Here is a 24,424-nt window from a genome sequence, read left to right as displayed (position 1 = left end):
GTTAATAATTTTAATTATGTAAACATTTATAGTAATTTTTTTACTCTCTCTCTAAAGACAGCTGTTTCATAATAAGTGAATAGACCAATGCATATATTTACATCTAGGTTTCTCTGGGTAATTTAAGGGTTCTCAAATATGAAGTTTATGTATAAAATGTTACTTAGGTATTTTTTTTGTTGTTCAAGAAAGGTTAGTAACCATGTGTCTTATGCCCAGAGTAAAATCAAACTTTTATTGTGCAAAATATTAATCCTGGAAATTATTCTCCACAAGAGAAGTTAAATAAAACTGTCTCTGCTGCATTGTGATACATTTGGACAAAGTAGGACACAGCTGTTACAGCAAAAAAGGAAATAACAATGTAGATGCATTCTTTACATTTAAATCCAGCAATCATCGTCTTACTAATGTTTTCCTATGGCAGAGACCTAATAGTTTGCAGAAGTCTTCAGCTTTTTATATTTATTTCCAATGTAATGCATACTTGACTTCTGCTTTGCTGTTGCTTTTTCATAGTACAGTATATTCCTCATTTCCTTTTTTAGGCTAAGCTGCTGGAGGAGAAGGATCGCGTGATAAAGAGGCAGGACGCATTCTACAAAGAGCAGCTGGCCAGACTGGAGGAGCGGGTATGCCTGTTGCCTGTCATTGGTTCCCTGCCACCCGTCTGCAGCTTTCCCATGAATATATTTAAAAATCGATAAGTTAAAGTTGAAACTGCTTTTTCTTGTTAAAAATTGACCAGGAAGTGAAGAAGCCAAGCAGGTAGATTATTCTCAAAAGGGAATGTCATTTCTCCTGTGATAGCTTTGAGTACGGGGGCAATATTGGTTCGCTGATGCATTTTACCACGCACAAACCTCCCTCGTTTTTCCTTAAATGTTGGGAAACTGCACTGTCTCTGGGTCACACAGTGGAGTGCTTACCATCATCATCATCATCATCATCATTATCATCATCATCATCATCACCAACAGTTTGTTTTCCTTTTAAAAAATGTTGAATTTTTAAAAGGAAATTCATTGAATTTATCAGGGTAACATTGGTTAATAAAATTATATAGATTTCTAGTGTACAATTCTGTTAGAGTACTTAACTTTCCCAAACATTGACTAAACTTGAGTATGTTCTTAGAAATGATAGTGTTTTAAAGGATGCATTTCCTTTGTGGAAACTCAGTCGCACTGCGTATGTGGCTAAGAAATAAATGTCTCTTTCAAGCGTGGTAGACAAGAGCGGAATACAGTAGAACTTAGGGAGAAGAGGTAGGAGGAGGAGTCGAGATAGTAAGTACCCATAGTCAACATGGCCCTAGAGTCTGACCAAGATGCAAAGGAGGAAATTACGGCTGAAACAAAAGGTAGGAGTGGGACTTCGAGCCCGTTGTCCACAAAGGAGGTTTGTCTGGAATGCCTCCATACACAGACCGCGATACTACAGAGCTCACTTTCTCCCCCAGTTGATTGAGGCGCCCCACATTTGATTTGTTTAGAGTAGGGTGTTTAATAAGAAAGTAGGTAAAATTCGAAATACATTATTAAGCCCCATTCAGCACAATTATTTATGTGTCGAATGCGTTCGCCTGCCTCTGTCACGGAACAGTGTTCATGTATGTAGGGCCTGCTTTCTCATTCATTCAGCAGATGCTTGCTTACCTGATGGGTGTCAGGCTCTGGTCTGGTGCCAGAGATATGCTCTTGAGGAAAATGAACTAAACTTCTGGCCTCATGGAGCCGAAATTCGATGAAGGCCCAGTGTATGTATTGTAGGGGGTGGGGGTGAGATAACACGGTGAACAGCAAACCAGGGAAAGGCCGTCCCAGGGCCTGGGCGTGTTGGTGCGGGGTCAGATGGAGAGGGAGGGCCTGTCCGAGCACGACAGGACGGCGTCTGGGAAGAGGTCTGCAGTAATGGGGGACCCCCAGAACCCTCATGCAGGAGTTTGGTGGGCATGGTTAGAAGGGCCAGAGGCTTTGTGGGTCGAAGAGTATTGTGGCTGCTGTCTGGAGCAGGAAACGAAGCCAGAAAGTCCTAGCACGCAGTATGGCAGCAGTTCAGAAAAGGGATGGCGAAGGCATGGGCCAGGGTGCTGAGCGGTGGAGGGAAAGAAATATGTTTGATATTTCAAAGGCAGACAGAGCTGACCAGATTTGCCGGTGGCTTTGATCATGAGTGAAGGAAAGAAGTTTCCTTCTAGGTCTGTAGCTTTTATACAGGATGGATTTTCCACAGGGGAAGACTTAAAATACGGATCTGGATGTGTGCAGTGGAGGAAATAGGAGCTTGACTTGGGATATGTTAATTGTGGCGGATTTCTTAAAACACCCAGGGAGCGATGTTAAAGAAGCCTGAAGTGAAGTGGCACAGAGCAGAAGTCAGCATGCTTTCCTGGAAAGGGCCCGGTAGGGGTCTTTGCAGCTCTGCAGGCCTGCGTGGCTCCTGTCACAGTGACCTCAGCTCTGCCCTTGTGCTGTGACGCAGCCACGGCCACTGTGTCAGTGAGCAAATGCGGCCATGTTTCAGCTTAGGGGCCCTGGAGTTTGAAACACTCTTTTGACTTTTTTCTCCCAACCATTTAGAAATGGAAGGCCATTGTTAGGGCTGAACTGAGTCAGGGGGCGGGCTGGGCTTGACCCCTGAGTTGCAGGCTGCAGACACATGGTTTAGAGCACAGGGTCTGACATCGGCTGGCTTAGATCGGAACTGGCATTTCTGCGCTGTGGCTCTTGGAGCACCTTGCTGAAACCTCCAGTGTCCTCGGCTGTAAAATGAGGATATGTTCATGCTTACCTACTGATCTGTTAAATGAGTCAAGTCTCATAAAGCAGGGGTCCCCCACCAGTGGTACCGGTCTGCGGCCTGTTAGGAACCTGGCCATAAGCAGAGCTTGCCTGGTCTCCGCCTCCTGTCTCCCCCAACCCCACGCACACCACCAGGCGTGCAGGCGGGCGTGCGAGCGAGTGAAGCTCAGGTCCCAGGAAACCAGCCCATGGTGCCAAAAGAATTTGGGGACCGCTGTCATAAAGCACCTCTCAGAGTGTCTGGCACAGAGTCACCACTCGGTCAAGAATGCTTCTTGTTTTACATCCGTCCTTCCAGGGCACTCTGCTGGCCATGCTCAGCCAGTGTTAGCTGAACGAACTAAATGGGTGGGAGCGAAAGTGTTCAGGTGACTTACTCAGCACCTGCTCTCTTCCCACCCAGTCATAGTTCACTTTGCCATCGAATATGACTATGCTTGAATTTGTATTTTTTCTAATTTCATATATGTATGTTTTGAATTCATCATTGATCACTGTTAGGGGCAAGAAACGGCACTGAAAAAATATTCACCCGTTTCTCCTAAGCTCACTGATTTTAGGTAGATAATTCAGTGGTTGGCGTGAGGAGCTGTTCTTGGCAGATGAACCTGGTCTGCTCAGCAGCTGACTGTTGCTTTTGGCCCCAGGTGAGAACAAGTGGTGGGAGGTCAGATGGATGTGGTGTGGTGCTGCCAAGGAGTTGTGCTTAGAGTATGTTCTTATTTAGGGAAAATATATGCGATTTTCCTGTTCGAAGATAAGTCTGGAAAGTAGTCATTTGGGAATTTTCACTGAATGCTGAGAAGCACCAGTGAACTTAGAAGACTCCTGAGGTGGAATAATCACATTACCAGTAGCTGATACTTAATAAGTCCGTATTTAATAGCATGTGGTAGAAAGTGTGCTGTCCTGGGGGTCAGAAGGCCTGGCTTTGTCACCTAATTATGCAACAATTTACCGAATCTCTGTGGTTTCTGGGTCTGTTAGGTGGGGAGAATACTCTGTTCCCTGCTCATCTTGGTGAGTTATTGGTGGGGATGAGATAAGGTGACATATTTAAAAGCTCCTAGAAAACTGGAAAGAGCTTAACAAATATAAGCTGCTGCCATTAAAGAATATTTACTTGCTTTCCATTGTGTGTAAGATATTAATAATCATAAAATTACCTTAGTATTATTCAGCTTCCTGCTGTCTTCTACCCATTTCTGTAAAGTCCTGTTTTTGTTTGTTATGGCCATTCCTAAAATACCTAAGTTGAGTTTTGTCCACTTGGGATTTTATCTGGGAATATTTCAGAGACATTCAGGCCCCCAATGAGGAAGCAATTTCTAGACTTACTGCAAGAGATGTAAAGAGGGTTTTGCTTGTATTGTGGTGATAGTGGAAAGCACAATGTCTAGTCATTTGTACTAGGGATTCTCCAGACTTTGCATTAGAAGGCAGTAAAGTGCTGAATCCAGTAGTGCATAATGTAAAAAAAAAAAAAAAAAAAAAAGCCGATTTTAATATAGCATGCAGAATCATCTAATTTACTGTGAAATTCAGGTTACTTGTGGTTTAAAAGTGGATATATGCACATATCTCTCTATATATTAACCAGATGAAATGATGAAACCATAAACTAGATACCATGTGGTATATTATTAATGAGAGGGGACATTGAGTATTTTAAAGAGTAATTCCAAGGATGATTTCTAAGATCTCCTTATCATCTGCTCATCAGCTGGATTAACAGACAAGTAAATGTATATATTATCACTTTTCTAGGGCTCATAAATTTATTACTTGAACTATTTATTTTCATTGACCAGATGCGGATTTCTTTTGATATATGAACTCAAGGCCACTGAATATGTGAAGCACACTCAGTTCTTGGTTTGCCCCTTGATTTATTTCAATAAACTCTTTATCAACTAGATATTACTCCCTTTGGTGAATGGAGCTTTCTCCTCCCGGGATTTTATACTGGCTAGTTCACCAGGTATCTGGGAAGATCATTCTCCCCTTCCTCTAACTCGTGAGGTGTAATGAGTGTAATTTAACTGGACGCCAATTTCACACCTCTTAGAACCAGCATTCCAGTATTCTGTACTGAGAAAGAAGGTCAGGGCCACTTGAAAAGTTTTTCAGGTCCTTATTTCATTGTAAATGTTGCCAGCTTTCTCCAATAACAGCGTCATAGACATGGAGTACATGTTTGAATTTTAAGAACATTAGAATCGCATGTAGATGTGTGACCTGGTAACTGAGCAGCCTGGGGTCCGCCATCGTGCACAAACATGACACGGAGATAGGTGGGGACGGAAAGAGGTTTTTATTAACAGGGTTTCCGGTTTGGGGGAGCTGAGGTCTCACCTGCTCCAAGCCATTCTCTTCCACAACACACAGAGATCCCTCATTACCAAAAAGACTGAAATGCAAACCTGTGCTCAGAAGTGCCCCATCATTCCTCATCTGCCCTTTTGGAGCCCTTGGTGGCCACACGGGTGGGTCTCGTCCCTCCAGCCTTCAGGAGTGCTCTCTCTCTGGGGTGCACACTTGGGGGTTCCAGAGTCACCATCGTCTCACACAGCTTTCTCTCTTTCCCAGGGTTTAGGGTGCACTGCCAGATCACTCCCACAAGACCACCCCTGCCTGCTGTGCAGGGGAAGCTCCCTCTGTGGGGCTCCAGTGCCCAAAGCTGTTTGCACCCTTGGGGACCAGGAACCTTCCCTGCTTGTGTGTCTGTGTGCTGCTGCCAGGGCCAAAGCCCGCAGGGTCCCTCCGACATGCACCGCTCCACACCCCACCCCACCCTGACAAGGGGCGAGGAAGAGTGTGCGCTTCTGTGCGCATCCTGTTTTAATTAACGCCTGGGCCCAGAAACCCGTGTGCGACAGAACGTCTGACTTTCCAACCAGTGGGCTAGTGCCCGCGTGTGCCAGTTCCCAGTGTCTGTGCCCCTCTTCTGGCCGCCATCTCGCTACAGGGGGCAGGAGTGTCCTGGCCACAGCCACTGCCGCTGCTGTTGGGAGGCTGCACCACAGCTGCTCGGCTGCCGGGAACTGCGCACGCGCCTTCGTTTGTAGGGCGTTGGCTTTGTTTACGGTGACCCCAGGGTGTGGGGAGGCTCTCTTGCTGTTTTGGTTACAATTTCAGTCCAGGCAGCTGCCAGTGCTTTGTGCAACCCCCACCCTTCTGGGGGAGAGGCACTTCTGGTCCCCAGCCCACCTAACTGAAGCGTTAACAACCTAACGGAAAGATATCCAAGTATTAATTCCTGGTTGTTGATTTGATGAGAGGAACCTTTCAAAGAGCCTTCAGAAGCCTTCCCCAAGTCCCTCAGGGAATTGTCCATAAACCTCTATCTGTGATGCCATGTTTTATGATAATTGAAATTAGTTATCTGTATTTATCTTGTAAACTCCTTGAGGGCAAAGGTCATTTTCTTATTTCTGTATTTTCCACAACTCACACATTGTAAGAGTACAGTGAACAAATCCTAAATTTACTAAGCGTATATACCATAAAGTTATGTCTAAACAATTAGTATACAGTGTTTCTTCACAAAATGCTTAGTATCTTCAGTAATAGTTTAAAATAATAATTTAACCCACGGGAAAATCAAGTTTAACTTTGACTGTATGTTTACAGCAGCACCGTCATCCTAGTAGCTAACAGTAACATTTATTGAGCATTTGCATTGTCCAGGCACTTTGCAGAGATTGTCATTTTATCCCCACAAACAGCACTATGCAGCTGCCACCCTTATTGCTTAGGGTGACGATCCTGAGGCTTGGAGTAGTTTGCCCAAGAATGTGCAGCCAGAGCATGACCTGGACCCAAGCCAGGCCCAGCACCTGAGCTTTTAGCCGCTCCCCAGTACTGTCTTTAACACCTGTCAGTTCTGCACTTAAGAAGCTAAATCTTGCTGATTGTTTTGTTAGTTCTTTGGGTGGTAAGTTAGCTCTTTGTGACTCCTAGTACAACCTTTTAGGTCCTGTTGTTATACTTTGATTAATGCCTCCTCATTGCCTGAAAGTGTTAAGCATTCAAAATGCATAATTTTCTCCCCAAGATGTGGTACTTTCTGGGAAAATTGGACTAAAAGGGAATAAATAACTCCTTATAACCTAGCAACTACAGCATGGTACTCCTAGGGATTATTTCAGTATCTAGTTGTACTACTTTTACGTTGAAGTAAGACATTTATAGTCATTGGAGCAGTTTGAAAATATTTTCGAGGCATTCATTCATTCATTCATTCATATGTATGTTCATAGTGTTGCTACAGGAGAGCCATCCCATTCCACTCTAGAAAGAAAACAAACTTTCTGTTCCTTTTCAATAAACTATTTTGATGGTTATTTCCTAAGAGTCTGGATTACCTGCATATTCTTAAGAAAAGTTGGATTTCCCAGTAGTCTGTTGGTCCTGTGGGAGGGAAGTGAGAGGAAGGACCAAGGCCGAGGGAGAGGAGGGCAGAGTCCAGATTCCCCAGGGAAGTACTGGGACGAAGGACTCCTTTCTCCCCAGGACACCTTGGAGACATGAGTTCTTTGATGATTAGTGTGTCTTGCATGCCTAACTTCTCAATTATGAAGTTGAATTGATTTGCTTTACTGCATCCACTTTGCTCTTGGCATTCATAAGAATGGTGGGGTTTTTGCACAGCGGGAAGAGAGCTTTAAAAGCCCTGGTGGCTTGCGGAGCTGAGGGAGATCAGAGAGCTTAGTTAGATACAGTTACAGTCTTCAGATCAACAGGGTAGTGGGGTATGGATTGCTTTCCGTTTACAGGCTTCTGTCGATTTCAGCCGCAATTTGCATACACACTGCAGTCAGTCCCATACAATTAAGAAGGAGAGGGAAGTGTACAAGCTGGGCAAAAGAGAGCAATGCAAAGAGAATGGTGAAAAATAAATTACCATTAAAAAGAAATGTACTTTATTAGTTCATCACCTGTGGGGAGAGTTGCTAATTAAATTCTAAGGTCATGCTTACACCAAGTGAGCAGTTTTTAAAAGCTGTTTACCTGTGGTGGGTGGCATGTCTTCCGTTGCATCATAAAGCATCAGGCTCATCTGTATGATTAATTGGCTTTTTTGATTGCTTGACTTCTTCCTTGTCAATTAGTACCTTAGTTTCTGTATTCCTCTGTGCAAAGCTTGGGGGGAAAATAAGGCCAACAAATGATAAGAGAAATGACAACAGAACAGATTATTGTCAGCTCAGCGTGCTCCTTATGGGAAGAAATTATTATGCATTTTTACTACCACGTAAAGTCTGTCACTGTAAAATACTTCATTGAGTGAAGCTGGGTCAGCCTTTTCAAGGGATTAATAAGGATACAATCACAGACAAGTGACATCCGAGATACTAAAATGTAAACAACCCTTTCTGAGGCTAGGGAGATAACTTAAATTCAATTTATGGGTTAAAAAAATCCTTCGATATTTCCCCCTACAGTGCTTTCTAAACAGTTGTCTGTAACGAATATACACTAACTTGTTGTGTGCACTTCGGCCATACCATGTGATAAAAGCAAATTTAGCACAGTGGAGTTACAAGCATAACTTTTTGATGGCTACGCCTTGATAGGTTATGCTAGTTTGCATTTGTCAACCTAGAGAAACATACCGTTTTTTGACACCAGGAAATTTGTGCTGGCTCCCTCACTCATCTTGAAATCAAGGCTGAGCCCCGGTAGTCTCTGTAGTGACCAAGCGTTACAGGAACAGGTGTGGGTGGGTCTCTGGTCTAGGGGTTTGGATGCTGAAGACAACAGGAGCCAATGTCACTTTTAATTTTAATGCCACCACAAATGACAGGGATGTCAGTAAAATGGTTCACAGTATGTACCTTGAGTTGCTCTCAATTTTTTAATGGGTAGCAAATAATGATAGTTCAAGTAAATGCCCTTAGATGCTAATTGTTAGGCAGAGAAATGAATACTGTCCAGCATCAACGTATCTTTTGTTGATGTAATTGACACAGTTATTTATAACTTAGGTTCAAATACTGAACCCTTTTATCCTTTCACCTGCCTCCCTAAAGGAAGTTTATTATTGCAGATATTCCAAAAGTGGCAAGCAGGATGCTCTTTAAAAAAAAAATTCTCTGAGGGGGAAAATCAATACAGTATGGTAGAAATGGGGGTCTTATCCTTAATTCATTATTTAACAGGTCCTTTAAACACATGGTTTTTTGCTAAGTTCTCTGCATTTTCTAATGAGTAACCTTGAAATGCTTTTTTAATCTGGCTTTAGGGATATGAGACTTCCATTTTTTTTTTCCTGGGATAAGCTGTTGAAAGTGTGTCCCATTCAAATGATCCCCTTAACTGGAGCCAGCTTTTCTGTGCCTAACTTTAGAGGAAGGCTTTGCAAATCATGGGATCACACTTAATTTGGGGCTCTCTTTACCATGTAGGCTGTCAAGAAGTATTAACCTCAAGGTAAGATGAGAACATGGAGCACAAAGCTATGAGCTGATGGCACACAGTACACCAGGTATTAAATAGCATTATCCATCCTGCTTGCTACAGTAAATAGGATTTCACCATTATGATGTGTCAGGGCTTTCAGTGAAATCAAATTTACAAGACACTAAACTGCCATCCTCTCTGCTGAGCAGCTTTATTCTGGGATCTTGGCTTTCACATTAATCCTGTTGGTAGGAAATACTTGTACCAATTGTGCATGGAAATTATAATTTAATGATCTCTTCCTTTTCTCTATTCAGAGCTTAGAATGGACCACTGTGCTTTGCGGTGATAGCCTCAGGGCTCTGAGAAAGCGATAATGCACGGTTCGGCTTTAAAGCCCAGCACTGCCTTTCTGTGAGTGCATGTAATGATCGGAAGTACTGAGATGCCTACAATGTGGGCTGCGTCCTTTCTCAACTCCTCACATTTCTTTTACCTTGTGAAGCACTGTGCAGTAAAAGAGACGCTGTTTACCATGACAGTTCTTTAAAATGATATGCCACCTGCATGTGTAAAGGCAAGGTAAGAAATAAAGTGTTAGAAAATCCAGGGGAAATTAATTCCACTTTTAAAGACTCTCTTCATTTTGTCTAGGGAGGCTCAGCAGGCTTTTTTATTGGAAAATACAATGAATGCCCCCTTTCCTTTCTTTGGGATCTTTTCTTGCTATTGATAAGAATGTTGCAGCCAGGAAGTCATTGTATGTTTCCTTTGTGTGCAGTTGCAAATGGGCTCAATCTCTTGATTTTTCTTTGTATCCAATTCTATAATTAGTGATTGTTGTGCTTCTTGATGTCTTGTTTATTTATAAATTTCAACTGTACTCCATTAGGCAGACCAACCAATGCTTTTATTTCCCCATTTTACTGACTGAAAAATTAAATACATAACTATTAATTTTTAAGGGAATTTGCAGGCTGGCATAAGTAGAAGGTCTTCATTGCAGCTTTATGTGCAGACCGTGAGCCAGCCGTGCCTCTATACGGTACTACGTTGCAACACATTAGCTTCATTTGGGAAGATATGTTCGGGCACTCAAACATTTGCAAATAACGTTAGCTCATACCATTATCACATCAGAAGTGCCAACATCTGAACTTGGCGTAAAATGCATGTTCGCACCATAAGGTCAGCATTTAATGAAGGAAATCGAAAACCAGGTGGGCCCTGGTGACTAGATAGCACTTTAATCCTGGTCATTCTTATCAGGATTTTGGGGACTAGAAAGTATACTTGGCATTCACTGTTCATTCACAAACGTTAAATTTCTCCAGTGAGCCAGACACCGTACATAGATACAGTGACAAATGCAAACGTCATAGACACCCTTTGGCATCTGGGATGGAACTCTGAATTGCCACGTTGTCTCCATGGAGGCCATGCCGGACTCTTCTTTTCCAGAGCAGAAACGTTTTGTGGGGAGTTGCTGCTGCTTTTGTCCCATAAAGTTCTAAAGATCGTGGGGTTTTCAGGGAACTGAGCGGGTTGAAGAGGTCCATCAGGTTAAATGATCTAATAAAGACCCAGTAAACTAACTGGTTCCCTCAAACAGCTGTCTTTGAAAATAAATATTAAACATGAAAGTTCCATCAAGGCCAGAATTACTTCCCCTTCTATCACGATGGGGGTACCTGGCATATAATAGGCATTAGATAACGTTTAAATTAATGTGTTAGGGACTGGGATGGGTTCCATGGCCGAATAGTTTTGAGGAATGTTAGGTTTAACCGAGCACACCGGACTTTTACAGTAGGCCTCCTGGGAGTCGCGCACATTGAGAGCCCCCGAGGCGAGGCGCTGCGTGCCGCGTTTCAGCATTACCCTCAAGCCATAGACGGTTTTTTTCCAGGAAACATGACCTTACCCCAGCACACCATCCGGGACTTGCTGTGTCCTGTGTAATGCCGGTACCTGCATTTACAAGTCCTCCCTGATGTGTATCCTGGGGTGTGGAGGTCGAGGAGCCGTAAAGTTTTATCGGCAGAGTTCCTAACGTAGGAGCTTCCGAACCCCTGCTCCAGCTGCAGCCGCTGTCCTTTGCACTGTGTTGCAGAAGGGCAGGCAGAGCAGAGAGAGGCCGAGGAGCCCGAAGGCCGGTCCTCTGGGTGGGCTTTGTGGTCCTAAGTCTCTTTGTCATCTCTAGTCTAAGAGTGTTTCAGAAAATCGCCATCCTCCCATAGTGTTGCATTTATATTTGCATTCCTGATTCAAGCTTGGGTTACTCCAGGATCCCCAGAATTGGGAGCGATCGATAGTGGGGTTTTGTCAGGACCCAGAACCATACTCATTATCCCAAGAGTTTTACATCTTTATGGAAGAATCAGGCATGTGGGCCCAGCAGAATGCCACCAAGGATATGTAGAGTCTAGAAAGAAATTTTCATCTCTTTCATAAAATGAAGTAGAATGGTAATCAAGTTAAATAAATATTAGCCCTGGCTGGTGTGGCTCAGTGGATTGAGCGCTGGCCTGTGAACCAAAGGGTTGCTGGTTCGATTCCCAGTCAGGGCACATGCCTGGCTTGTGAACCAGATCTCCAGTAGCAGACATGTGAGAGGCAACCACATACTGATGTTTCTCTCCCTCTCTTTCTCCCTCCCTTACCCTCTACCTGATAAATATTTATTTATTTATTTATTTATCGCTATGGGTCTTTAAAAATTGTCCCTCAAGTGTTTACCAGGATCTAGAGCTGGAGGAACAAGCCAGTGGTACATCAACACCTGCCATACTTTAGAGCCTCACGTTTTCAGGAAGATTTTAGGGGACTGGCTGTAATTTGGGGAGGAAGCAGTAAGGTTTGCTTTGCCTACTTCTGAAAATGTAGTCTTTATATCGGTGAGTTAAGTTGAATAAATGTGAGCAGTCATCACATTAAGAACAAGAGTTCAGGGAGAATAGTATGGCTGAAGCACTGTATTTTCATCTTTATTTTTAAATACTTTATGTTATTAGAGAGGAAGGGAGGGAGGAACCAGTAATAATGTGCAAGAGATACATGGATTGGTTGCCTCTCACACACCCCCAAGCAGGGATATGGCCCACGACCCAGGCATGTGCCGTGACCAGGAATCGAACTGGCAACCCTTCGGTTCACAGGCTGCCACTTGATCCACTGAACCACACCAGCCAGGGCATACTTGCATCTTTGAAGTAGCTACCATCTGTTGAGGGATTATTATGAGCCTGGTAGTATATGAAATGACTAAACACTATCATTTTAACCCCAGCACGAACCTTTAAGGGAAGGTACGAGGTCTGTCTGGGAAAAGTCCAACCATTGTTAATATAATGAGAATGGTTTGAGTGACATCAGTGTAACCTGGCAGCCAAGGAGAGTGGACTGGAATGCACATGTGTGAACAATGACAACTTCACTGTACTAGTCAGTGGGGGCAGTAGACACTGTTGAGTGAGCAGGTAAACTGTATGTGCATTGCATTTGAAATAATTGAGCCAGTAGAGCAATGAATCTGCATCAGATTTTGCACTAAGCTTAAACATTTCCATAGCATAAGCTATTCAGATGATTCAGAAGACCACAGCTATGGGCAACTGGGGATTGGCAGCTTCATGACGACAAAGCACCGGCTCATGCATCACATCTCATGCAGTTTTTTGGTGAAACATCAAATCACCCAGGGGCCTCAGCCCTCTACAGCCCAGATTTGTCACCCTGCGACTTCTGGCTTTTCCCCAAATTAAAATCAGCTTTGAAAGGGAAGACATTTCAAACCGTCAATGAGATTCAGGAAAATCCGACAGGGCAGTGGATGGTGATTGGGAGAACTGTGTGAGGTCTCAAAGTGCCTACTTTTACGTACAGTGTTTCTTGTATCTTGTATCTTCTTCAAGAAATGTCTCTGTTTTTCATAGTATGTGTCTGGATACCTTCTGGGCAGACCTCGAGTTCTCTCCCATGACCACCTGTCAGCTGCTGAGGCTCAGAGACGTCACTTGACCCGCCCCGAGTTTCCCAGCCGTTGCTCTCTTCCTCCCCGTGAGCAGCCTCTGCTCCTGTGTGACTGGGGGTAGACTAATATTCCCAGGAGGCTTTCTGGTCCTAACATTTACTGTGCAATTTCACTCTCCTTCCCCTAGTTTTAGTAAGATTTTTGATGGAAGTGGACATGACATTTTTTGTGTAGAACCACTAGAGTAAGTGACAGATCCTTAGCAACTTTCAGTCATTCTTGGTTCCTCTTAGCAACTCTTGTTTTTTGTACTTGGCTTATTTTGCAAACTGAGAACCAGTAGGCTTAATAGTGGATTGTGTTCTGCAGTAAAGAAAAATCGCCCCAGTTCCGTTACAGGGCGTGGTCACAGGGTGGATCCAAGTACACAGGGAAGTACACGGGCCGGATTGATGGGAGACGTGCTGAAAGTAAGGAAACCGTGAAGGAGCTGTGGATTGGGCCTCTCTCCATTGAGGGCATGGAGAGAAGAGCAGGTGGCCCGGGAAATACCGTGGGCAGAAATCAAAGTTATAAGCCAAGTTAGATCACCCAAAGCAACGATGAGCCCCAGTGGGACAGCATCCACAAGAGAAGGGGTGTGGTGTCCAAGACTGATCTTCCTTTGGCTCCCACCGCCACTTGGGCACTCTTGCCCGTGCTGTCTCCCTTTGTCAGAGCCCACTTCACGATGTTGTTTCTTTCTAGTGGGTCTCCCACGTAGCCTGGTGTCCACAGCATCCTGGAACCACTGTCTCCACAGCAGCCCAGGAGGCTACGTTTAGATGGCGTACATACGCAATCTTGGGACATAAACCTCCTACAAATGTACATTACAGTTACACAGATAGGAGTTTACTGTCAGGTTCCTTTCTAGGTTAAGGCCAGAGATCCTAGGTCAGATAGCCTCCGATCCTAGAGCTACTTGAACTTCAACTCAGTGGCTTCCCTAGGCTCTGCCTCAGAATGAACCTGAGTAATCAGTCTCAGAAATACGCCCCTTGTGCAACTACATTTAAGCCGTACCTGCATGTAACCTCCCGCGATGGTTTTTCATCCATTGCCTCAGTGTTGCTCACCAGGAAATCCCCACACTCGGTGGCCGTCAGCACATTCCTCTGCCCTGTTTTGGAGATTCCCTTGCTGCAGGATGCTGAGCGCTTGCTGTGTGCCCAGGTGTCAGGCGTGCTCAGTACCTGCGGTGCACACAGGGGAACTCAGTTGGGCATGTGGACCTGTAGTGTCTCATCTCTCCTCCTTGCCTGTTTCCTCCTCTTAATACTAGTATTTCCAGAAATTACTGGTAATTGTAATGTGCCTCTGCCTTGCCCAGATGGACTGAATGATGAACTGAATGATACGAGTTAGAGTGAAATAGAAGTGAGAGAAGAGTAGTTCAAGGCTGAGGTCCTTAGCTTATGCCCTTGGATAGGCAGTTCGCTCTCGGAGATTTGTCTGCTTCTCTGTTTCTCTGTCATTAAAATGAAAATGTAACTTAGAGCCACGATGTTCCTCTAGTTCCAGAAAAATAATACATAATAAATTGTGAACTATCTATTTTCTGATGATGCAGTTGCTCTAAATTGTAGAAATTTGGCAGACATTCCTAGAACTATTTGTAAAAATTCAATAGCATGTAATTAAAGACAGAGACTGCTATTTTACTGTTGGGTACATTAAAAAATTATATTATACATCATTTGGATTTGACCCCGAACTTGGCTCCCAAAAGAATAATACCAGAAAGAATAAAGGCTATGTATTTTTAGTCTAAATAGAGGCACAAGTTATATAAAGTAACTACATTCACAGCTATATCACTTATGTACTGGAGCTGTTTAAGACTAATTATGCAAAAGATAGTTTTGAATGAATATTACTTTGGAAGTAGCCAAATGGAATTTGAACTACATCAAACAGTGATCAGGATGAAAGTTTAGGTTTCAGGCCTTGCCAGGCAACAAAGCGAGAGTGCTGGTGTTTTAAGCCTGTGCTGACTAGCAGTTAAAACCAGTATCAGTGCAACAACCCGGATGTTGTAATAATGGGATGGAATATTTATAGACACATAAATGCTTATTGCTCCTTGGCACAGTCACCTGGTACAGAAGGATACCTTTGCAGGTGAGAAAGCAGACACCTGGAGGTGTTGAGAGGGGTCTCAGGGAGGTGGGGAGTGGTGGCAGTGTGTCTGTGTCGTCGTCTCATCCCGCGGGTTCTAAGAAGTGAATGTGGGTTTGTGTGTTTAGGTTCCTGGAACTGATTTGTGTTGGGGTCGCCATCCCAAATATCATAGAGGTGACTGAAATATAGGGCGTTCTTGGTGTCATTCCCGAGGTTTTATGAAACTCAGTCAAAGGAGCAACAAAATTTCACTAGCTTTGTTGATACCCTGGTGTATCAGGCATGCAGTAGTTTTTTATTATTATTATTAATTGTTGTGTGGAATGAAAGAAATTTCCAGTGGAACTCATCAGTTCTGTCAGAGGAAGGGGCTGCTGACTTGCTGATCTGTTCTCATTGTTGATTGTCACCTGCCCACGGTGCTGGAAAACAGTAGTTCCCACCTGCCCGTCTCTTGGTCATTTTGTAAGCACCTGAGACCTATTTTCTAGCCTCAGACCTCAGCATGTTAGGGCGTAGGCTTAGATGATTCTGGAGCGCATCAGACCTTTGGGACCTCTCCCTCGAAGGACTTCATGGTGCATTTAATGACATGAAAGGCAAGTGGATGTGGATTCAAGTGTCGCACTGTAACCAAGCAGAAGGGGCCCGTTTATGTGGCACCTTGGTGCAAGATCCGGCAATCAGTATTGGAGGAAACAGGTTTTTATTCACAATATTCCAACCTTGGCAGGGCTCGGAGCACTTATTCCTGGAGCCCCCTTTTCCCACAAGACCCAGCACTTCCCTTGCTCCTCAAAAAGGCTAGAAGCCAGAAGCCCCCAGAGTTCCCCATATCCTTAATCTTAAGCCAGCTGTGCAGTCTCTCAGCAGCTCTCTCCTTCAGGATCTGGGGCCCATTGTCATCGGCCTCCGTGTTGCAGTCCAGGGGTCCATGAGCCATGGTAGACTGGGTCATGGCAAAGTCCAGGAAAGGCACACATCTCAAGAGAGCGGCCTTTCCAGATGTTCCGAGTCCCAAGTGTCCAGACGGAGTCTGGGTCTGCAAGGCAGCAGGTCAGGGTCTTGCAGGGAAGTCCTTGGTGGCTTTGGAGTCGGCTAGAGTGAGCACGATCAAAGTAGCATGTGCACCTTCTTCCTCGTCCATGGTGGACCAGCTGCCAGGCTCCAGTCTCACTGCTGGCAGCCTGCCGGCCCCTACCTTCACTACCAGCTGCATCATGGCTCGTCCTCCTCACTCCTCAAGTGGCTGCCTACCCTTAGTTTAAATCTGGACCTGGAGCCTCCTGGGTGACCTCATCTCCAACTCCTCCCACGATGAGCTACATTTGCCAGTTTCCTGTATAGTTTACATTCTCTCAGCTGCCATCCCAAGTCAGGGCCGGAGTGACACAGGCATGCAGGGGCACCTGCCTTTCCTGTATCCTGTATCATGAATCAGGATACAGTCTGAAAGTCATGCCCACCTTTCCTGAGGGGTTACACAGCTATTGACACAGCTATTAAGCTAGCTACCAGGTTGCCATTGTAATGCAGAGTACCTTAATCCTATCCTCTGCTCCCCCCCACCCCCCAACCAAGGTTTGTGGGGGCTTTGGGGGCCCCTCAGCCTGCCCTCCATTTCACCACCTCCTACTTATTGGCTCTTTGTCCTCAAGAAATACCAAGTAACCTGTTTCACTCTCAGAGTCCTCATCTGTAAAGTGGCTTGCATAGCATACTTCTTGAGGGTGTGGAGATGAAATAAAACAATGTACATGGATTTATATGGATATTAAGTCAGGAAAACATCAGTTATCATCATCAGTCTCCAGCATCTAGGAGGTTGATAATTACACGCTGCTTGAGGGAACTTGTTCGGCGTGGAAGGTGGACCTTGGAAAGAAATTATCCATTGTTTTATATTGAAATGTTATATTAAATTTTGCTAGAGGAATGGAATCATTTACTCAATCGTAGAACTATTTCGTAATATGAAAATGATAATAGAAAACTACAATTAGGCCTACTTAACCTTTATGATTTTCAGAGCTTTTTAATACACTTCATTTTATTTGCTAAAATGGGACCCCTTGTCTGTGTAGTTGCCTTCAGATTTGGCCGCCTGTGTCAGAGATGGTAATCTGAGCTTAGCGCATGTCTGTCTTCCATCCGACGTCTTTTGAGGCTGGTTAGACTCTTTGTCCATTTAGCTAAATGAATATAAGCTGAGCTGGTGGGCGGGGAGTTTTATAAAACAACAAAACAGAACTGATGGAACGTTTATTTCTCCAAATTAAAATGGTTGGTTTGTTCAGCCTTGAGATGCTGTAATATTGGAGTCCAGTGTCCGAGGACTAGGCACCAGGAGCACAGGAGATGAGCCCAGGTGGTGGGGACGTGTGGTTGTGAAGGTGGGGGTGCCTGCTGTAAGGAAGTCGCTGGGGTGTGGGGAGCATAGGGAGAGCAAAGACCATGGAATCTGGGGGAATGCAGGTACCCCTTCAGTGATGTACTGTGAACTCGTGTCGGGGGGTTTTTAATGTTTGTTTTTGTTGTAACCTTCTATGGCAAGCCTCTGACTTAGGATATCAATGCAGAACAAGAATTTGCTTTTTTCATTGTGATTTTTGGGTCAATCTTTATTTAGCAGTAAGAGCTGAGTGAAGTATTTTATTTTTCACCTTCCGTGTTGTCCATTAAAATGGAATGGGTGCGGAGGAGGAAGCGCGGGCGAGGTCAGGCCGTGGGGCTGGTTGGGGCTGGTCAGGGCAGGAGCAGGGAGGCAGCAGCAGCAGAAATCACAGGGGTGGTTCCTGGGCAGGCACTGCTCTCCTAATGGGGTGGGGGGTGTTTACGGTCAGGAATACTCCTGGGCACAGGGGGCTTTCTTAAAGTGATGAGACTGGGATTGAGGATTGTATTCCTGAGAGGCAGAAAATATTTCTGGTGGGGTCACGGCTTCAGGAAAACGGTGATAGTGTTTTTGTATTGATATTGTAGATTTTACTTCTATGTGAAATTGTACTGCGTCAGACTTTGCACAGTTTATGCAGGAGTCTTATACTTTGGAAGGATTTGCCAAAGAGCAGAATCACCGAAGCCCTTTAATTATAAAACTAAGAGTCTCAGCATATTTTTGTCCAGCTCAGGGGGAGAAAAAGAAACAACCCCCTCCCCCGGCAAAAAAAAAAATCACTCACACACACACACACACACACACACACACACACTGCCCTGTTACCTTTCTTAAGAATGGACCTTTTTTGACCAAATTCCTTAAAAGGCATTCTGAGATTAGAGACTTTTCATAAAAGGAGATGACTAAATTTGTCAGCCTAGAAAACAAAATCACCAAATGATAACCTTTCAAAAAGGTCCACCTGTGTGAGCCCGTAATATCTTTCTCATGTCACGTAAATGCTCTCTGTTTCTCCCAGAGCTCCCTGCTGTCTTTGTGGCTTCTGCCGCGGAAGATAAACCACGACCCAACCCATGTTGGTTTGACCTCCTAAATCACCCTTTCTTTATATAGGTGGTGTATTTTTAATCCCTGGAACCAAAGTATATTTTAATGACTGATGTAATAAGTTGAATAAATTATGGGCAATGTAAGGATTAAACCAAGTTTCTCAATTGTGGGGGAGTGTTTTTTTTTTTCTTTTCTAATATGCTACAGTTTAAAGTTAAAGGCAGAGGCAACTTGTTTTTCTCTCTTATTTTCTCTGCTACAAAATACGGTTAAGTACCTGCCAACTTGCCACCTGAACACCCACACTGCCGTTTAAAAAATTTCCCATAGCCTATTTTATATAATGTACTTTCTGGATCTTCTCATTATTTGAAGAAAATCATTTTTCTTTTGAGAAAATTACAGCTCTTAAGGTTTATTCACGTAGAAAAACAGTATGGGTAAATAGGCTTTATGCTCTGTAATTCTCATTATTTACTTATCCTAAAAGCAGTAATGGGAATAAAATACTATATAATCATGGTAAGTATGTTAAGGAATTGAAATATTGACTTTTATTTAACATATTTCTAGTGGTAACTTTGTGGACAGTTTAAAGGAGAGTGAAATGTTTGTTGATTTAACAAGTGAAATAAAAATTCTAAAGCACATATTCTTGTAAACCTACCTTGTATGTTCCTCAGTTAGTTTTGTTGGTTCCAAGAGGGACTGTTCTCCAGTTTTTTGGTCCTATCTGTGATTCAGAATACTCTTAATTTGCTTGGATTTTTGTAAACTTTTGGAAAGTAATTATTGCTTTAATTGACAGTATATTTATTATTTTCTTTTAAACAAGCGGTTTAGCACCCTTGTTATAATTTAGAGCTTTTGCTGAAACGTCGTCTTATGTTCTTGGCTTTCTCAGTCACCATGAGCTGTTCACCAGGCTCAGTCCTGTGTTCGCTGTTGCTTAGGGTGAACTGTGTGGCCGGCTCCATGTTAGACTCTGGGATACAGCAGCGAGGAAGACAGACAGAAATTTCTAGACCCAACACTGTGTTACTATGTGACCGTCAATAACAAAGATATTTTATGTCAAGTGGCGGTAAGCTCCAGGAAGAAGAACAAAATAATGAAGGAGACAGTGACAGTGCGGGGGGAGGGGCGACAGATAGAGACGGTATTGTACCCGGGGAAGTGGCCTTGAACTCCGTGCCGCCTGAGAAGGGCCCTGAGCGCCGGGCGTGAGCCGCGGCGCTGGAGGAAGAGCCATCTGCTAGGTGCTGCTGAACACCAGTTCCTCAGATCTCTTGCCTTGTTTCCGTGCCAGTTATTACTCTAGTGTGTTCTTCACTGTCTTTTCAGAAAGTGCCAGGCTTGCTTTTCAAGTACAGTATCAGTCTTGCCAGGCCCGGCAGACGGTGCTTATTTTGGTCTGCACTTTGTTAGCAGATCAGTTCTATGCTAAGTTCAAATGGCACTCCGATTTCAAGAGTCATTCTAATGCTTGTTCTCCTAGAGGAATAGCATAATAGGCACTATGGGTCTGCTAGGCGAATATTGAAGTTTTTAAAAAAAATTCCCTGTCAAATGAAAATGTGCTCCTTTCCTCCAGGGTCTACCCCACCCCCAATCCAAATCAACAGGAATAATTCTACCTAGCTGTTTGAAACAGCATTTATTGTGAGCTTGCCATCTTGCCAGCACTGTGCAAAACACTTTCACCCGCTACTTTATTTAACCTCTCTGGCTGCTCAGGACTGTCGTTTTACCGATGAGAGGAGGGAGGCAGAGCAGTGGTGAGCAGTGCTGGTGAGCAGTGCCAGCGACGTCAGGGGCAGTACACCATGGCGTCAGGGTTTGCACCCTGACGGCCCAAGCTCACGTTCTCCACCTCTACCCTGCATGGACTCAGGAGGTTCAGGGGAGGTTCGGGTCGAGGAGGGAGTGAATTAGACACACAGGGGTTCCGAAGGCCTCTTTGACTCCTAGTCCCCTACCAGGGTTACACAGCATGTGGGTTATCCACATGTGCATCTGAGTGTTATTAGTTGGGCTGAAATTCCCCCTCTAACCATGTCCATAGTTGGGAAGTGGTTAGTCTGTCCACCTGTTTTCATCACCTCTGTGGTGCCCTCCTGGCTTTCACTGAGCTTATCAGAACAGAAACGGCCTGATGGCTACTATTTGTGCCACCTTCTCTGTAGTCAGTCTCCAATTTGGGAGTTGGTGTTCCCTGCCCCCCACCTTTGAAGGAATTTCTCTCCTCACTTCCAGGTTCATAATGCCCTCTAACCTCCTACAGGAAGCCTTTCCATCTTTCTGTTTTACATGTGACATCTTTTCATAAGACAGTTTTTTATATAGCTGTTTGGAAAGCCTGACTGCCTGTGTTCAATCCCGGCAGCACCACGGACAAGCTCAAGCTGTCTTTTAATTACTCAACTTCTTTGGGCCTCAGTTCCCGCCCCTGGAAAGTGGAGGTAATAGTACCAACCGGAGTGTGTGTGTTACTGTAAGGTCTGCATTAGACTAGACGATCCATATAAACCACACAGAGTCCGCCTGGCTTTGACACATAGGTTTGTGCCAATGGATGTTAAATATTGTTGTTAACGCATCTTAACTCCCTGGCACATTCCCCGTGAGTTGAGGACAGAGGCGGTGTGGTATAGATTTTTATGTCCCTTGCCTATAGTTTCTTATGTGTAGTGAAGCACTGGAGAGAAATTTACTTTATCTCTATTAAGGGTGTCTTCAGAAAGTCTTTTACTTAGATAAAATGAGCAATGGAACGAAATTGAAAAATCTTATTTATCATCTCATGTCATATAATAGAAACTGTAGGAATTATTATCCTGTGAACCAGTCCTAAAGAGCCTGTGTTGTTTTTTTATCTAAACTGGTTACATACAGCGTAACACAAACCAGGGCAACTCTAGTATCTGGGATCATCATAGCTCAGGTGTACTTTCCTTTTTCAGGAAGGATTCTCTGGCTTTATGTTGGCATCACCCGTATTGGAAGGGAGGACACAAATTAATCTTTGGGAGAATTATATGGCTGTGTTCCACACGCTTCTGGGTGATGGCTGAACATTTAAGGGGGCTTTCAGTGGACTTACCAAGGACATTGCTGCATTGCTTTCTTCCCCTGAATTCACTAGCTGTAACCACGGCTTTGACAAGAGTGAGGAGCTCTTCTGGGTGATAAACTGAGGCTCCGAGGTGGCAGGCGAACCAGTCGGTGTTGCAGTCTGAGTATCAGTGCCCAGAACAGTGTGCCTACTCAGGGTGCTCTCAGCTCAGAGTTCAAATCTGTGTAGAAAAAAGAAAATGTCTGTATGAATACTTAGCTAGAAGATGCTACTTCTTTGTAAAGATAACATTCTTACCTGCATTTATACTTTGTGGTATCCCCAAAATGATTGGATGGGACATGAGCAATATTTTAAGCAATTTTCTATCGAGAAGACTGTGGAATTCTCTAATACACGAACTCTAAGTGGGCTAAGGACTGGAAGCAGTGTCGGCGCCATGCTAGACTGTTCATGCTTTGTGGACCGAACCCCTTCGCGTTGGTGTCAGAACGAGGAAGGTCAGGGCAGCGCTGGCCTGGGCTGGCTGCTTGGTGGGTGGTGGTGATGGCTGACGTCCTCCACAGAACTTTCCGTGCATTATTGCTGCTGCTCTTAGTAAAGAATGGGAAGTGTGTAACAGAAGCTTCTAGAGAAGTGAAGCCAAAAAGGAAAGATGAAAACAGAATTGAAGGAATTGAAGACGTTTGTACTTTAACTGAGCCCCAGCTTCCCGATTGGAAGGGCTTGGGTCCTGGCACAGAGATGCAGGGACAACCGTGTTGTCCCTGCCGATGGAGTGACTGCCTCAGAGGACACTGAGGTGTCTGTCACCTCTGGACCGAGACGTCATTTGGCTGGGATGAGGTAGTTGAGCCTCTACATGGCACTCCCCTCCTTTGACTCTGACTCTTCCCACAGAGGAGTAGTTTCATTTTTAAAACAGAGACCCTGAGACCCAGGGAGGTTGAATGGGTTGTTCAAGGTCATGAGCAGTCAGGCCACTTTGGGGAAGTGACCCCTGTCAGCCGGAGGTCATCCAACTCTACAATAAGCTGCCTGTGGGATATGCCAGTTCCGTGCCACCATCAGTGTTTTAGGCAGAATGAGGTTGTCACTTGTCAGGGATGCTGTGAAGAAGATTCTTGCAAAAGGGTTCAATGACCTGTTAGCTTCTACAACCTCAGATTCCGTGACTCCGGCTCTGGTCTCACTGGTTTAGTAAGACAGTATTCTTCCCCTGGCTCCTTACGGAAATGGATCTCTGAAAGCATTTTGTTACATTTTCTTTTTAAAATAGCAGTTAGCTTTGTATCTCAGAGACTTCACAGTGTACCATGTGTATCATTTATTCGGAATATTAGTTCACCAGCTAATAGCCCACAATTTTAGTTTTTATATGAAATGTAGTTTGGTGAAATAATGCTGCAGCTTCTCACTGTTAAACCAAAAGCTCAAGAAAGCTTCTTGTTGCCGAGAGACCTTCATTTTCCCGGCTGTCAACCTGACTGATATTTTAATTTTTCTGCCCTGTAGAAAACTTCAGTCTCTTATCCAATAGATAAATGAATGAACCCCCAGGAAATGCGGCAGAATGTTTCTGTTTGCCAATGCAATAAATGCAGGAGCTAATAAATGTCTCCTTCCATCAGGAGGAGGCGTGTAATGAGTAAATGATGAGAAAAAGAATTCGGGGAAACAAATGATTCATCCAATCTAGGCTGACAAACAATTTCTTAATAACTTGGCCTCTGGTTGGAGAGAGGGCTTTCACCAGGCAAAGAGAATGCCTGCCGAAACTCAGGCCAGTGCACGGCCATCTACGTCCAGCCGCGGATGGATGTGGTCTGGTTACACCTGGGCCACACTGAGCAGTAAGCTGTGATTCAAACGCCGCCTGGGTATCGCAGCCCCCCTCACTCCGTAATTTCTGTGAACGTGTGCTAGGAAGAGGAATCATTTCGGGGCCTAATTCACATTCCTAAGCCCAGATTACATTTCTGTTTCACGTTTGTCTTTTTAATGAAGACCTTTCTTAAAAGTAAGATCCAGTCCCTTTCCCTTGAGTGCATTCATATCGTGGGTTCCGCAAGAGCTCCTTTCCGGTGAGGGAGTAGCTGTTCCGTAAAGCACTTGCGGGGACTCGAGGCCCCGAATCCCCAGCACCTGCCTGCGGGGAGACGAACAGAACTCAGGAGGCTTCGTCCTGTGGGACGGGGCGGCTGCAGCTTTGCTCACGGGTCTTGTTTGGAAGGACTTGCACGAGCAGAAGGCACAGGGCGGTTAAAGTGGGGTAAGTGAGATGGGCCTTGGAAGGAGGAGAGTCATAATCCATATTGACGACGTGTGAGAGAGAGACTCCATGCCAGACCGAAAGATCATCTGATGGGATGCATTTTATTATCGCCCCTTTGTGGGATCTTTCTAAGAACAATTCTCAGAAGAGTCGCGTGGAAAAGGTTGGCTAGCAAGCACCAGCAGTTTTCAGGGACAGATTTTCATGAATATTTCTAGACTATCGGATTTGCTTACCGAGTCTTCCATAATTATCTTTTCTTTCCCATTCTATACCT

The 24,424-nt window shown here is 44.4% G+C and overlaps 1 protein-coding gene across 3 annotated transcripts in view; it reads left to right on the top strand.

Moving 5' to 3' along the window:
• Positions 1–24,424, top strand: part of CHCHD3 (coiled-coil-helix-coiled-coil-helix domain containing 3) — a 264,641-nt gene that overhangs the window by 165,359 nt on the left and 74,858 nt on the right. For 2 of the 3 annotated variants that reach the window (XM_028525538.2, XM_028525537.2), the window contains one exon: positions 549–632. The exons of the other annotated variant lie outside the window; for it this stretch is intronic. In XM_028525538.2, coding sequence (XP_028381339.1) covers positions 549–632 — 84 coding nt within the window. The remainder of the gene's footprint in view (positions 1–548; positions 633–24,424) is intronic. 3 annotated transcript variants of the gene reach the window in all.

Source organism: Phyllostomus discolor, chromosome 10 (genome assembly GCF_004126475.2).
Source record: "Phyllostomus discolor isolate MPI-MPIP mPhyDis1 chromosome 10, mPhyDis1.pri.v3, whole genome shotgun sequence".
NCBI classification, from domain to species: Eukaryota; Metazoa; Chordata; class Mammalia; order Chiroptera; family Phyllostomidae; genus Phyllostomus; species Phyllostomus discolor.
The sequence above is the reverse complement of the archived record's forward strand: the minus strand, read 5'-3'. Positions and strand labels throughout refer to the sequence as shown.